The sequence below is a fragment of the Arvicola amphibius genome, chromosome 6 (genome assembly GCF_903992535.2).
Source record: "Arvicola amphibius chromosome 6, mArvAmp1.2, whole genome shotgun sequence".
Lineage (NCBI taxonomy): Eukaryota > Metazoa > Chordata > Mammalia > Rodentia > Cricetidae > Arvicola > Arvicola amphibius.
Genome location: NC_052052.2, coordinates 90,956,299 through 90,972,046, shown reverse-complemented (window position 1 = coordinate 90,972,046; position 15,748 = coordinate 90,956,299). Strand labels below are relative to the sequence as shown.

The 15,748-nt window shown below is 42.0% G+C and overlaps 1 protein-coding gene across 1 annotated transcript in view; it reads left to right on the top strand.

Moving 5' to 3' along the window:
• The window catches only part of Gpr158 (G protein-coupled receptor 158), a 337,333-nt gene that overhangs the window by 307,486 nt on the left and 14,099 nt on the right, over positions 1–15,748 (top strand). Inside the window, exon 8 of the mRNA XM_038333736.1 lies at positions 12,878–13,016. Coding sequence (XP_038189664.1) covers positions 12,878–13,016 — 139 coding nt within the window. The remainder of the gene's footprint in view (positions 1–12,877; positions 13,017–15,748) is intronic.

Here is a 15,748-nt window from a genome sequence, read left to right as displayed (position 1 = left end):
GTTCTATGTATATACAACACCTAAGCATAGTAGGTGACATCAGATAGAAATCTATTCATATACAACACCTAAGCATAAGCAGGTGACATTAGATAGAGGATTCTTAAAGTTCTTGCCTATCCATCTGTAAATCCCCCGGGTTCACACTCATTTTGACCATTTATTGTCCACACCATATTAGTGAACAGCCATCTTAACCTATGCACACTAATCAACACTTCACCTCACTCCCCATAACCTTTCTCACTTTTTAAGACCTTTGAGTTATCTGAACCTTCCCTGCTTTCAAAATCTCTCATAGAAGTCCATGATGACCACACTTTCTTAGCTCTTCTGTGACTCTCAAACATAGCTGTTTAATACAATAGACTGTTTTCTGTTTTGTTTGTTTTTTGGATTTTGGTTTTATTTTTTTTTTCAGTTTTTTTGAGAGAGACAGGGTTTCTCTGTAGCTTTGGAGCCTGTCCTGTAACTTGCTCTGTAGACCAGCGTGGTTTTGAACTCACAGAGATACCCCTGCCTCTGCCTCCTGAGTGCTGCTATTAAAGGCATGTGCCACCACCACCCTGCAGATTTATTTATTATTTGCAGAGTGTTCTGCCTTTAGGTATGCCTGCATGACAGAAGAGGGCCTTACAGGTGGTTGTGAGCCACCATGTGGATGCTGGGAATTGAACTCAGGACCTCTGGATGAACAGTCAGTGCTCTTAACCTTGAGCCATCAGCCCTGACTGTTTTTATTGTACAATGATGCCTACACAATAACAGTTTGGCCAATGGTAATCTCTCTGTGCAGTGATGGTCCCCTGAAGTTATGATGACACTGACTGACATTCTTATCACACAGTGTTGGCATGGCCATTGTTGTGTCACCATATCATGCCTTAGTCAGGGTTTTGGTGGTGCTGGTGTGACTGAACACAATGCTGTCACCTGTATGGAAGTTCAGCAGTATCACACATAACAGCTGACATGACCGTAAGAGGCTGCATTGCAGGCTTACGCACTATATTCCACCATGCATCGTTGTTTTAGAGCTGTGGTTCTCAATCTTCCTGACACTGCAACCCCTTAATACAATTCCTCATGTTGTGGTGACCCCACCACCACAGAATTATTTTTAATGCCACTTCATAACTGTAATTGTGCTACTGTTATGAATTGTAATGTAGATATCTGATATGCAGAGTATCTTATATGTGACCCCCAAAGGGGTTGTGACCCACAGGTTGACAACCGCTGTTTGAGAGGGCAGGCACTCCTGCCCAGAACCAAAGCTTCACTATAAGAAGCGACGCTGTCTTGCTAGGTGACCAGCTCTGCCTGCCCTGAACGTCTGGCCTATACCATCAACCTGATAGAAGTGTTCTCTGAGATGTGCTCACGACAAAATTGTTTTAGTCATTTTCTGAGCATTTCTTCATTACTAAGGGACACACGACTGTACAGCTGCTGTACTCTTCATATCAGTAAGTGACAAATATCTCCCTAGCAGGAAGAAAATGTGCGGAGAGTGATTTCTACAATACTTCTGGATAATTCTAGAGAACATAAAGCAAGGAGAACTGACCCCCATCTGGCCCTGAGATAGGTCACAGTGGGAATTTTCAAGAGCAGAATATAATTCCTCTAAGTTTCATGCCTCCGAGGTCTAAATTTATAAGAATACTATTCTGAGTGCTAATACTGATTATGACCGTGCTCATCACTTCAGACTTTCTGGGGGACATGTGAGCATGCTCTCTGTGCGGAGTAGACAAGAGCGAGTGCACCCCTCCACCTCTCACCCTTCCCTCCTCCAATAGCTACAGTTCCTTGGCATCACCGCTGTAAGACTGTGTGGCTCACGCTGTTTTCCTGACACCCAACAAGCCAGCTGCCATTTACAGATTCTTGATAAATATTTGCTGGAAGAACAAAAATTAATCCCAGTCCTCTTTCTCTCATTGTAGTTTCTATGGCCAGAATTAGATTAGGAGGAAGGAACTTGCTAAAGCTAAGAATCCAGAAATTACACAACTGTCCTCAATTCATTTTAAATATAAACGTGGATGCTCAAATTTTAGGACACATTTTGAGGCTTCTAAACTAAATTGGGTCTTTCCAACCTTTTGCTTTGGTTCATTTTTATTATACCTTTGATTCAGGGTCTCATGGAGAATAGGCTAGCCCCATACTTGCTAACGAAGGCTAGACCTAGACATTTCATCCTCCTACTCTACCGTCCTAAGGCTGGGATTATGGGAATGCCCCAGCACACCTGGTAGCCTTAGCTGTATCTATGAGACTCAGTCACATCTGGCTTCCCCAGTAGTCCACATCAAAATCTGGTACAGATTTGGCATGGCAAGTAGAAATTATAATCTTAAAAAAAACATCACATGGTATAATTATAAATATTAAAGATGTGGAAAATTTATTTACTTTTTATGAAAATTTCAATTACTTCATTGTCTTTTAAGACTCTGAATAGAGTTTGAAACTTAAGTTAACCTTAAGTTAATTGGAAAAACCCAACTAAATAAAAACCCCATTAGACTCATTAAAGAAAAAGTTTCTGATCCTGTGTTCTCTTCTGAATGTAACTGCTACAGTGGGAAGCCAGCTGGCCATCATTGGCACTTTTCACAACGTCTTTAAGATTTGCTGTACTGAGATTTCAAAACTCCATTCTGTGAATCTCCAACATCATTGGTAAAATTTAAGATGTGTAAAGAGTTGACTTCCCAGGTCTGAATTAAATTTTATCTTATCTCACCAACCTGACAGTCTTTGTACTTAGATTTAGATACTCAAGGCCAAGCCCTTCACTATAGAGCCTCTTCCGAGCTTGAACGTAGCTGAGGTGGTCTGGTGAGGGACATTATTCTTTGATGCAAACAAACTAACAAGAAACCAGTTGCTAAGTGGTGTCATCATGGGCATTTATGCATGCTATTTCATAATTAGATTACACATACCAGACTTCAGTTCAGACTTGGGCAAGCACTGAACTTTTTCTTCAGCTTCTTCCAGAATTTAGGTTATGCAAGTCACATGTGGTACAAAGTTTCTCTGCCAGTCCTTATCTAGCACAACAGCAGATAGGAAAAGCCTACATGGGCCTCCCTTCCTCCTCTGTTCTCCTGTGTTGTTCCACTTGTCTGTATCACTAATGCAGCAACTGCTTTTAGGAGTATTCCTATGAAATAATAAGCATCCCATACAAGGACCCTTTATAAAGTAAGTCTACCCATACCTGGCATGTGTCCTGGCTCTGGAAATGCTTTGGAGCTTGGCATCCCTTGCTGTTAATTTTAATTTGCCAAGTTTAAAAGGCTTTGGGGTACTTAGCTCACTCAATGGAGTGTTTTCTATGCAAACAGGAGACTCTGGGTCCATGTTCACAACACCCCTGTGACATTCTGGGTATGACTGTGCTTCTAATCCCAGTGTTGGGGAGGTGGAGACAGGAGGATCTTTGGTTTTCCTAACTGAGTCAGTGAACTCCACAGACAATACAAGACCCTATTTTTAAAGATAATGTGGGAACTGATAGAAGACCCCCAGTGTTGACCTCTGACCTCCACTCACCACCACCATACAGACAGACAGACACACACACACAGAGACACATACACACAGAGAGAGAAACACAGCATGCACACGAGAGACAGAGATGGGTGAGGGAGAGAGGGACGGAAAGGGAGGGAGAGAGGGAGGGAGGGAGGGAAGGACGGAAAGGGAGGGAGAGAGGGAGGGAGGGAGGGACGGAACGGGAGGGAGAGAGGGAGGGAGGGAGGGAGGGAGGGAGGGAGGGAGGGAGGGAGGGAGGGAGACAGAGAGAAAGGCTGTTTACTGTGTCATAAGTAAATTGTTGTAATATGCGTGAATTCACGTTCCACTGGGGAATTTTGAAGTATCACTTTTTCAATGAATTCTGACACTGATCATCTTTCTGTCCAAAATACCACATGGTATCTTCTCATGACAGAAAACAATGTTTACCTTCCTCCCCTTTGTTGATATGCTTGTCTTTGCTATCCTCCTTCCTGGTGTATTTTAAATTTGTGAAACAGACAATGTGCTCTGTAATTTAATTAGTCCCATGCAAATGTTTAGAAGGGATTGAGAAAACTACAGTAAGTCTTTTATTGAGCTATGCAGGGCAATTCCAAGGTAGCAATTGTTTCCGAGGATTTAAAGGACTATCCTAGAAGACCCCGTGTCCTTATGACGGATGAGATGTTGAGGAAGTGCATTTAATGAGCACTGAAGAAAGTGGGGTAGGCTTCCTCTCAGCTGACTCAGAACAATATTTTTGAATTAGGTTCTGTGTATAAATTTTCTTTTATTCTAATGCACCATATGCCTTAACCCATGCTTCATTGCATGTTTCCGGTTTTAAAATGTGGTTTCCATTTTCAGGCAAAGATAAACGCTTGTCCTAGTTCACACTTTCCTAGGAACTGTGGCTACCCATGTTTCCAGAACAATTGCAGCGGGGTTTTAGTCTTATTTATTACCTCTTACAAAACATACTCTACTTCTTTGATCAGCAGTCAACTCCACTATGAAGAGCATACAGTGGGGAAAAGTGTTGCTACCTTAACTTTGGAAATTTGAGAGAGTGGGTTGTGGAAACTGGGGAGATAGCGCAGATGATAGGATGCTTGTTGTGTACACCTGAGGTCCAGACTTCCGCATTTAGAGTCCACATAGAAGAGCCAGGCCTAGAGGAACGTGCTGTAAATCCAGTGCTGAGGAGTCAGATGCAGGAGGATCCCTGGGAGTCACTAGCTAGCTTTCTAGCCTATGTGGCAAGTTCCCTAGCAGTGAGTGATATGGTGCCCAAGGAAAGGGACCCAATGTTGTCATCCAGCCTCCTAATACGCATGCATGCAAATGTACCTGAAAAACAAAGACACATACACATTGGTACCATAATGCAAGATACAGCCTTGCAACAAGACTTGGGAGACATGGAAAGTTACGGTAGCAATGATGACTACCATATTTTCTAAGACATTTCAGTTCTTCTTAGATTTTTTGCACAACAAATTATACAAGACAGTGTATTACAGCACAAAGGAAAAAGAAAAGGTCTGCCAGATGCAGTGGCTAGTACCTGCAGTCCATCACTTGGGAGGCTAAGGCAGGAGGACTGCAAATTCAAGGTCAGTGTGGGTGACAGTGAGTTCTTTTCACTATGGAGGGAGACTAGGTTTCAAAAAATGAATTAGATGGTATATTTGGGCTCCACCATTTGGGGATTTGAATCCAAGATCAGTTGGCTCATTACTATTGGGTCTGTAGAGAGGGAGCATATTATGAACCCATGGTGGGAGTGTCCCATTATTATTGGGTCTGTAGAGCGGGAGTACATTATGAACCCATGTGGGAGAAGTTACTTATCTCATGGCAGATATAAAGAAAAAAAGAGAGCAAGTGCTTCTCCAGGGCTTATCCCTAATGAGTAGCCCCCCACCCCCAGAACCTAGTTCTCAAAGATTCCAGCACCTCCCATAGTGCCATGAGTTAAGGGCAAAGATTTTAACATGCGTCTATCCCACAATAACAATGCGTGAGTATAGCACAGAATGTGAGAAATAGAAAAAAACACACTGGGAGACACAGCTCACTATACTAATCCCAACCTTGTGCCCCAAATCTCTCAATTCATTGTTTCATAATGTGTGATATGTGTCATAGGCTCAGATGGCTCAGGATTCTCTCGGGGCTTTGCTGCCTCCTGTAAATCTCTGACATTTGTAAATGTATATGTCAAAAGGGGGGGTCACTTTTAGTTTTTCACTGGAGATGCAAAAGATGATGTGAAAGAAAACTGATCCATGTTCTAGAACTATAAAGGGACACAATAAGGTAGAAGTCAGGGTGAATACATTTGACTAGTTAGAGAGCTCCCTACAATGGGTGGGCAAGAGGACTAAACAGTCAGATTTCCCACGTGATCTGTCGGCGTTCATGTCTACAGTCACATGGCCTGTTAGTGTTGGTGTGGATAGTCATATGCTCTGTTAGTGTAAATAGTCACTAACCTGTTAGTGTTAGTGTGAATAGCCACACAGACTGTTGGTGTTGGTGTGAATAGCCACACAGACTGTTGGTGTTGGTGTGAATAGCCACACAGACTGTTGGTGTTGGTGTGAATAGCCACACAGACTGTTGGTGTTGGTGTGAATAGCCACACAGACTGTTAGTGTTGGTGTGAATAGCCACACAGACTGTTGGTGTTGGTGTGGACAGACACACAGACTGTTAGTGTTGGTGTGGACAGACACACAGACTGTTTGTGTTAGTGTGGATAGACACACAGACTGTTAGTGTTAGTATGAATAGATACACAGACTGTTAGTGTTGGTGTGGATAGACACACAGACTGTTAGTGTTGGTGTGGATAGACACACAGACTGTTAGTGTTGGTGTGGATAGACATACAGACTGTTAGTGTTGGTGTGGATAGACATACAGACTGTTAGTGTTGGTTTGGATAGACACACAGACTGTTAGTGTTGGTGTGGATAGACACACAGACTGCTAGTGTTGGTGTGGACAGACACACAGACTGTTAGTGTTAGTATGAATAGATACACAGACTGTTAGTGTTGGTGTGGATAGACACACAGACTGTTAGTGTTGGTGTGGATAGACACACAGACTGTTAGTGTTGGTGTGGATAGACATACAGACTGTTAGTGTTGGTGTGGATAGACATACAGACTGTTAGTGTTGGTGTGGATAGACACACAGACTGTTAGGGTTGGTGTGGATAGACACACAGACTGTTAGTGTGGATAAACACACACTGTTAGTATGGTGTGGATAGACACACACTGTTAGTATGGTGTGGATAGCCATATAACTCCTCATCACCCCCATAATTTTTGTGGACCCAAACTTAAAAATTGACATTCAGAAATTCTCTTCCAGGCTTCTTCAGGAGCCACTGTTATACACAGAGAGTTTTCAAAAGCATAGTTAATGTATGATAGTCATTTAGCGCAATGCCAGGTCATTCAACAGATGTAGGCTGTGAAATCTGATCAACGGAGGCATAAACATCCTTCTGAGTGGGACTCTGATCACCACAATCTGTTAAATTTCAATGACCATATTATTTTCTAACATACAAGTGATTGTTTCTTGGTAGATTCATTTTGAGTGCTCTGTCTATTCCTCCTTCAATGGCAGAGCAAAAGGAAGCCTGGATCTTGGATATCATCTAGAAAGCACTGCTCAGCATCCAAGGGCTGACCTTCCTGCTCACTGAGTACATGTGAATAGCATGGAATTATTGCAGGCAATTCCCACAGTTCTGCTGATGCAAGCAGTTCCTGGCTTCCAGAGTATGAGACATTCCAGACTCTTTGGTCCAGCTGGGAAATGTATTGCAATACTTATCTGTTTCTCAGTACTTCTCTTAGTAAAGCTAAATAAAGCCAGGTCAGAGCCCCGAGAATATCAGCAGTCACCATGTACCACTTCCCTGCCACACAGATATGCAGAAAGTCTCCCTCCTACAAGGTCGCATGTAGCCACTTCTAACTTTAAAAATGTATCAGAGCAGCTACATTCATTCTGTAACCCATGTAACCTCTTATTTTAATCAAAGGGCAGACAAGCAGTGAATATTTTCTTGATGAATAGTTTCTTGTGCTCATTGAGCCCCACAATTCTGGAATTTCACATAATCTCAAGATTTGTTTTTAATCATGAGTATGAGTGGGCTGTGTCTGTGGGAAGGGGAGTGTGTACATGTGTGTACATGTGTGTGCATGCTTGTAGAGGCCCAAGGTTGATGTCCAGACTCTCCCATCAGTGTGCTCTATCTCATCCATTGAGACAGGGTCTCTCAGTCAAACACCGAGCCAGTTTGCTCCAGAGAAGGGGCTCTCTTGTCTCTGTCTTCCTTTTCAGACTGAAATTAAAGGTAAACCCCAACCCTACTGGACATTTAAGTTGGTTCTGGGGATCCAAATTCTCACCCTCTTGCTTGTGTGCTAAGCGCTTTAACCAATGAGGCACCTCCCCAGCCTTAATCTCAAGAATGAGGGAAAAATACACAGAAAAAAAAGAACGAGGGAAGCTGTTTAATTTTATACTTAACAATGACCTCCAAGCTGTCCACTCTGGTTTCCTCCTGGTAGAGTCATAAATGCTTTCTACTTTGATCATAAATTATTCTAAGTGAATTGGATTTCCAGAGGAAAGAGGGCATTCAAAGAAACACTCTGGAAACAAAACCTGGATGTTTTATTAATTATGTATTTATTTCTCCTATTTGAAATCACTTGATGTAGCCAACGAGGTAGCACTTGTTAACACAGAACACTTCCCAGCTTGGCTAAAAGGCACCACAGTTAGAGCGGTGTTGGTATTTTGAAGCTGTTCTCCTTTTAGCCTTGGTGGGGGTTCTCAGATCTCAGAGCTGGGACATCTTCGGTGTCACAGAACTAATATGTATCCTTCTCTGTCTTCCCTGGTCTTTTGAAAAAGCAATTTGAAATAATTTTCATCCTGATTTATTAATTTTTTAAAACCATAGTACTTTAATATTGGTATCCCTTATAATTTGAAAATAAAACACCCGTTTTTGTACCATATTTAAGCATTTAAATATAAAGACAATTCCCTTTTTAACTACACTTTTTTCTTCTGTAGAGATTATTTAACACAGGAAACTATTTTTGAAAGCAGAAGCCCAACGCATATTTCAACTCCCACGTAATATCTGCAAAATTCAGAAACAGCTGCATATTCTCTCTACTAATTGCAGTGTTGGTCTGGAGTTAATTATAGGAAACTGATTTTTTTGATCTAAGCACAACTCTCATATATCACATTTAGTTTAATTGGTACTTTGAATAATAAATTGTTTTTAAGTTTGAGAGTGTATTGTTTGATACTGCTAATGAAATGATTTTAATGTTTAGCTTAGCTATTATGAGACATCTTACTTTGTCTTATGTTTTTAAATATAATTCTCCTTTGTGACATCCTAATTAAACCGATGACGACCTTTAAAATCTTCAGCATGGTGATATATAACAACCCTGCAGTGAGCGGCCACAAACGCTGCTTTGCTCAGGCAGCTGCAGGCGACCCCTTTACCCACAGCAGAGTATTTTCCATGGGCTACAGGTGTCCATTGGGCAGTTCTGTAACTCACACTCGTTTGGTCCAGAGACAGTAGTGTACATGTTGGGTGTGTTGATAAGTGGAAGTCACTATTGTTAATATCGATGCCAATCTAGTTTCTGGGTCATGTACAGGCCTGTTAAAGAAAAGGTGGTACAAAATCAAACTCAACAGAGATTGCCTGAGCAAAGAAGGTTCATGGATGAAAAAGCAGCAGAAAGAAAGAAGGTTATGGACTTCCCTAGTGGAACCAGCACAGAAGTTTTATGGGCAGACAAAGAGGAAGGAGAAGAGAAGGAGGGAGATGAGGGGGAGGAAAAACAAAACCCAAACCCTCTTCCATGGCTATACTGGATGCCTGCCTCATTTGCAGAGTGTCCCTAGGGAGGTCCCATGTCACAGAGCAAGCACCTAGTTGGTCAGATGAAACTAGATTGCAAATTAATCTGTTGTAGCAGTGCCTCTAAGTTCCTCTTTGCTTTGGATAGTATGTGTAAGCAAACAGAACAAAGAATGCAGCAGGGGCTCCAGTCTAGACCTCCTGCTTGTTTGCTTCAGCAGAACCAGCACTGTTAGATGGAGTGGCAGGTAACAGAACATTACATCTCTAATGAAGTTGATAGCATTTAGTTATGCGCTTCAGCAAATACTACTGAATCTCAGTGTGTGTGTGGGCTCAGTGCTGCTGCTATTGCTTGAAGAGGGGTTAGGATAAGGTTAAACAACCAGCATAGGAAGACAAAGGCTTTAGTTGTGCCTGGTGGTGTGGGACTGAGCAATCAGCTGCTTAGGACTCTGAGAAGAGAAGGTTGCAAGTTTAAGGCATGCCTGGGTCACACAGAATCAAAGCTAGCATGGCTCTCTCAGATTTTGTATTAAAATAGAAAAAGTAACAAGAGGACTGGAGAGGTAAAGAGCTTTCAGGTCATGTGTGGGGTTTCAGTGTCCATCTCTAGAACTGGGGGTGGGGCCTGGGAGGCAGTTAGTTTCCCTGAAGTTAAGTTTAGAAAGGTTAGGAGAAGAAGCTAACTGACAATTCCATGAACAATTTTGTCCCAGTTATGAATTATGAGACATGATATTATAATTATAAAGTATCAATGGAAAGAAAATTCAGTATAATTTCAGGAGGCTTTGTGATGGGGTAAAACTTGAACTGGATATTTTTAAAGTGTTTAAGAATTTAATTGGGTGAGTAAGTGACTGTGTCTTGTCCATCCCCAAATGCATTAGTCACACAACCCCTACACAAAGGTTCAGGCAGCTTCATGGAAGCGTAGGCGGAAGTTGCTCGGAGCTTGAGGACCCGTGTGACGTCTGCGAGAGAAGAGCTGATTTTGTGCCCGTGAATGCTCAGCAATGCGGTGCTGCTTCAAGACCAGACCAATCGCTATGCCAACATGGAAAGGGGCAAGCTTCCCGAGGTCCTACCCATAAGAGAAGAGCTACTACAGTCAGTGGCTGATGAGAAAGGGAGAATCAGTTCCCTTCAAGGATGAGCCTCCTGAATGGTTGCCCATTCCTGAGTGGTCAGCCCTAAGCACATCTACATGTGGACAGCACTAATGGGGCTCAGAAAGCTGTGCATGCCCGTGGGTTACAGGGACTGAATACAGATAGCCACCTTTACCCTGCCATCTTACCAGTCCCAAGATCAATCCCTGTAGTGTTCAGAGGACAAAGGGGCAGTGGGTTGGCTCAGAGAGCTTATGTTGTGAGCATGGGGGGGAGGGGAGCAGACACCTGATAAGCACTATGAAGTCATGCTATGCAGAGTTGGGAGTGCCATGAAGAACATGGATATAATAGTGTGCCACTCAAGATTTTTGAGTGGAGATGCAGTTAATACCCATCAAATAAATGACTGTTCAGAGACCAGACAAAGTCACAGTCTATGATGTAAATAGACAAAGAGAAGCACATGTTGCAGTGTGGGTACCAAACATGGAACTGGACAACAAAACATCTGGGAATCAAGAATATGTTTGCTCTGCAGGAAGATCTTGGGATCTCCTTTTGGGGGCAGGAATAATTTCTCATGTTTCAAAGACTTGAATCAATCTTTCAGTAGAGATGTGAATAGGTTAACCCAAAATCATTGACAGATTTAGGTAAATTCTGTCTTAATTAAAATGGTGTTTCAGAATAGCTTGCCTGCCATAGTTATGGAGAGTGAATTTACACTGTGTAGATGGGCTCAACAAGCTGGCAGAGATAGAGGCTCAGGCAATGAGTCCTGAGAGCCTTGAATACATGTGAATGCTTAATATGTAGACGGTAAGGGACTCAGATGTCAAACTCAGTGACAAAGGTCATGAGGTGCTGTGAAAGTTGGAAAAAGGAAATGGCCTATGAAAATGGTCTTATTTCCTGCCCTACATGGTAAGGGCTGGGGTGGTGTTTACACACAGCCAGCAGCCATCAAGCTGAATAATTCGGATTTACCTTAAATCTTACTGAGGGTTTGAAGCAAAATTTATTCTCTTTCATTGGCTTTTGTCCATGTCCAGGTTTTAAGCTAGCTCCTGGCAGAATGGTTTGTTTAAAGGATTTCCAGTAATTGGAGCACTGTCTAATGTTTAGATTCTGCTAGAAAGAAGCTGAAGTGTTGGCAGAGAGAGCCGCTTGGTTTGCGAATGGACAATCAGTGCTTTGAATAGAGGCCAGCATTTCAGGTGCAAGGTTACATCTGGGTGACCTAGCATGCAGGGTGTCTCCATGTGAGAGGTATCACTCTTAGCGGTTAGATGCTATTTTCCAGTAAGGTCATGTTACTAAGAGAGATGAAGTGGATTAGTCAGAGTGGCTTCATATTGCAGTGTCCAAACAGGCTGTGATGTCACCTGTCTGTAATCCCTGGATTCAGGCAACTTGAACTGGAGGCAACATCCTGTACCAATAAAATAAATTAAAATTAAAATTAAAAGAAGCAATGATAAGTTTGAAAAACCGACAAATGATAGTCTTAGTATTAAGAAAAGCTTGAGATGATGATTCAGGAACCATGTTAAGGACTTTGTGTATACCAGCTCATCTAGTTAGCAAATAGTCCTCCACGTGTGCATTTTTTATGAGTCTTGCTTTCCAGGTAAAGAAACTGAGTCTTCGTAGGACATAGCCTGAGGCTACGCTGATTTAGGGAGAGTCAGGCTCAGCCTAGTCACTGTTAGCTGGTACATTGTGCCTGCCCTCTTGGCACAAAGATCCAACAAGGTGATTGCTGATTTTATGGCTCTTTCCATACTCCGCCCACAAAAGAGAATTTCTGTCATGTGTGAAGAAACAATGTTTCATTTGTAAAATCTGCCACTGAGTGTTTAGCAACCTGTGCTCCCACAGTTCTGACGGTGGCTATTTTTACTCTCTGAGTTGGGCTTGATGCAGCAGGAATTTCCATTTCCAGAAGCTGTGTAGGTTTCTTGTCTCAATACTTTGTTAGGACCCAGCCTCCTATGAACACCATAAACTTGGCTTGAGAATGGAGAATATCATTTCACAGTCAGCAAAACAATGAGAATATCAATTGTGTTATAAACAATAGCAACAACAGAATATACCTTTGAAAAATATGTACATGGAATGAAATTTTAAAATTAAATAGATGGCATCTGTATCTTTATGTGAATGGAACTTTGCAACATCTCAGATTATATTCCTATAATAAAAGGCATGTTAAAAAACATTAATTTTCTATTTTTAACCTATGAAACTAATGGGGAATTGTTTGTTTCTCTCACAGCTGAATTTCTATTCCTCTTGTGGGGTGTTTATCTCTGCTATGCAGTGCGAACAGTTCCTTCAGCATTTCACGAACCTCGCTACATGGCTGTCGCTGTTCACAATGAGCTCATTATCACTGCTATATTCCACACAATTAGGTGAGTGATCTGTCTTAGTTAGGGCTTCTGTTGCTGCAATGAAACACCATGACCGAAGAGCAACTTCAGGATAAGAGGGTTTATTTGAATTACATTTCAACATTGCTGTTCGTCACTTAAGGATGCTAGGACAGGAATTCAAACAGAGCAAGAACCTGGAGTCATGATCTGGTGCAGAAGTCATGAAGGGGCACTGCTTACTGGTTTGTTTCCTATGGCTTGCTTAGCCCACCTTCTTACAGAACCCAGAGACCATCCACCATCGGCTTGACCCTCTTCTATTGATCACTAAATGAGAAAATTTCTTACAAGTGAATCTCATTGAAGCATTTTCTCTGATGATTCTAGCCTGTGTCAAGTTGACACACAAAACCAGCCAGTACAACTGACCCTTTGTCAACGTGACACACAAACACATTACTGTTAAGCCACATCCCTTCCTTTCTTATTCATCCCCAAGATCTCACATAAATTTTTATGATTTTACCACACTCTTTACCAGTTCAGTCTTTAAAATTTCAGTCTCTTTAAAATATCCAATCTTTTTTAAAGTTCAAATCTTTCATTTGTGGGATCTTATAAAAAATCAAAATTAAATTCCTTCTTCAAGGGGGAGGAACCAGGGAATCATCACAACCTGAACCAAGCCAAACCAAACTCCAACAGTATAAATAAAAAAGAGAGTGTCCAATTATCTGGGCTCCACTCATAATCTTCTGTACTCCTCCAAAGAGCTTGGGTCACTTCTCTGGCTCCACCCTCTGCAGAACACAGCCTGTCTTCTAGGCTCCAGCTGGCCCAGCTCCACTGCTGCTGCTGTCGCTGGTGGTCATCCCTTGGTACTGGCATCTCCAAGACACTGGGATCTCTGCTGCAACTGGGCTTCACTTTCACCAGTAGCTTCTCAGGCTCTCTTTGTGGTGCCAAGCCTCAACTTCTTTGATGACTCCTTCCATCCTGGGCCTTCAACTGCCATTGAGGCTGAACCTTCACCAATAGCCTTTCCTGGCCCCTTACAGTGGCAAGTCTCAGCTGCTCTTCACGACTCCTTCATTCCTTAAAAACTAATAACATCTGGCTGACTCTTATATATTACCAAGTCTGGCTGTCAGCATGAGGTACAACCTTGACCACCTCTGGAAAACATCTCTGTACTCTCAGGAAACAAATCCTAGAAGGTTTCACCTCAGTGATGTTGGTTTGTTTTTAATCACTGCTAATTTCTCAGCTCCAGTTGGCCAGCATCAAGTATTTCAGCAAAGCAAAGTTTTGCCTTAGTAGTTCTGGTATATTGTTAGTCACAGCAATTTTTCAGCACCAGCTAACTAGAACTACAGGATCTTAATTCAAAATAACAAATGGCCCTGATAGAGTCTTTAAACTTCCTTCTGAAACTTCGCAAGCCAGGCTTTCATCCTCTGCACTGCTCTCATTTCTTATCCTTCATATTGTTCCACAACATTGCACTGATTTGCCAACACTCAGCCCAAAGTTCCAAAGTCGTTCCGCAATCTTCCCAAAAACATAATCAGGTCTGTCACAGCAATACCCCACTTGTGGGACCAATTTGTCTTCTTTAGGGTTTCTATTCTGCAACAAAACACCATGACCAGTAAGCAAGTTGAGGAGGAAAGCATTTATTTGGCTTTCATTTCAACATAGCTATTCATCACCTAAGGACAGGACAGGATCCCAGTGGCAGGAGTTGATGGCAGAGGCCATAAAGAGGAGCTGCTTATTGGCTTACTTCTCATGGTTTGCTCAGTCCATCTTCTTATAGAACCAATGACCAGAAGCCCAGGGTTGGTACCACCCACCATGGGCTGGCACCTTCCTCCATTGATCACTAAATGAGAAAATACCTTTCAGCTGAATCTCGTTGAGGAATTTTTTTCAATTCCTTTCTCTGATGACTCTAGCTTATGTCAAGTTGACAAAAAACAGCCAGTATATGATCCTTGAAGGTACTATAAACACTTTTGGGGGTGTCTTGGGGGGGTGCAGTTTAATTTAAATAGTTAGGCTGTAAAAGATGAGTAATGGAAACACTTAAGAAGGATAATGGGCTCTGAATACCTAATTGTTGCAGAAATAGCAGATGAATTTAGTTACTCTTAGCCCTTCATATGGGTTTTCTTTCTTCTGACTTCATTTATTTTGAGAATTAGCTCCATATTATTTTATTGTGTAAACCTACTTACAAGATACCATGGGATATTGCTTATGTGCCACAGTGAGTTACTGAGGTATAAAACAATACACACACATGTGATAAAGCAGCTGTAGGAAACTCATCCCTTCTTATACGTATTTAATATACTGGTCTATACTTCCAAGCTCTTCGTGCTCAGACAATTCATGTGTGGGGGCTCAATTGAATCCTCTTCAGTACACTGACTGGATTGCTGTGCTCACTGCTTTTGCTACCCTGCTGTTTTAGGCATGGTCTCTGAGCCTAGAATTTATCAACTAGCCATTGTTCTGTGATTCTCCCATGAATCTGTCCAGCAGACAAAGAGTAGGAAGAGTAGAGAGATGAAACAATGTGCACCTGACTTGTGAGGCCTTTCCCATGCGTCATAATAAAAATGAAGTGGAAATCTCAGGGGCTGGATAACAAAAGAAATTCTAGCATTTTTAATGATAACAAAAAATGTCATCCAATTGCTTGAAAACTACTGAAAGGATACAATTAGGACTGTAATGAGAAAAGTTGAGTATCTTTTCCCTGA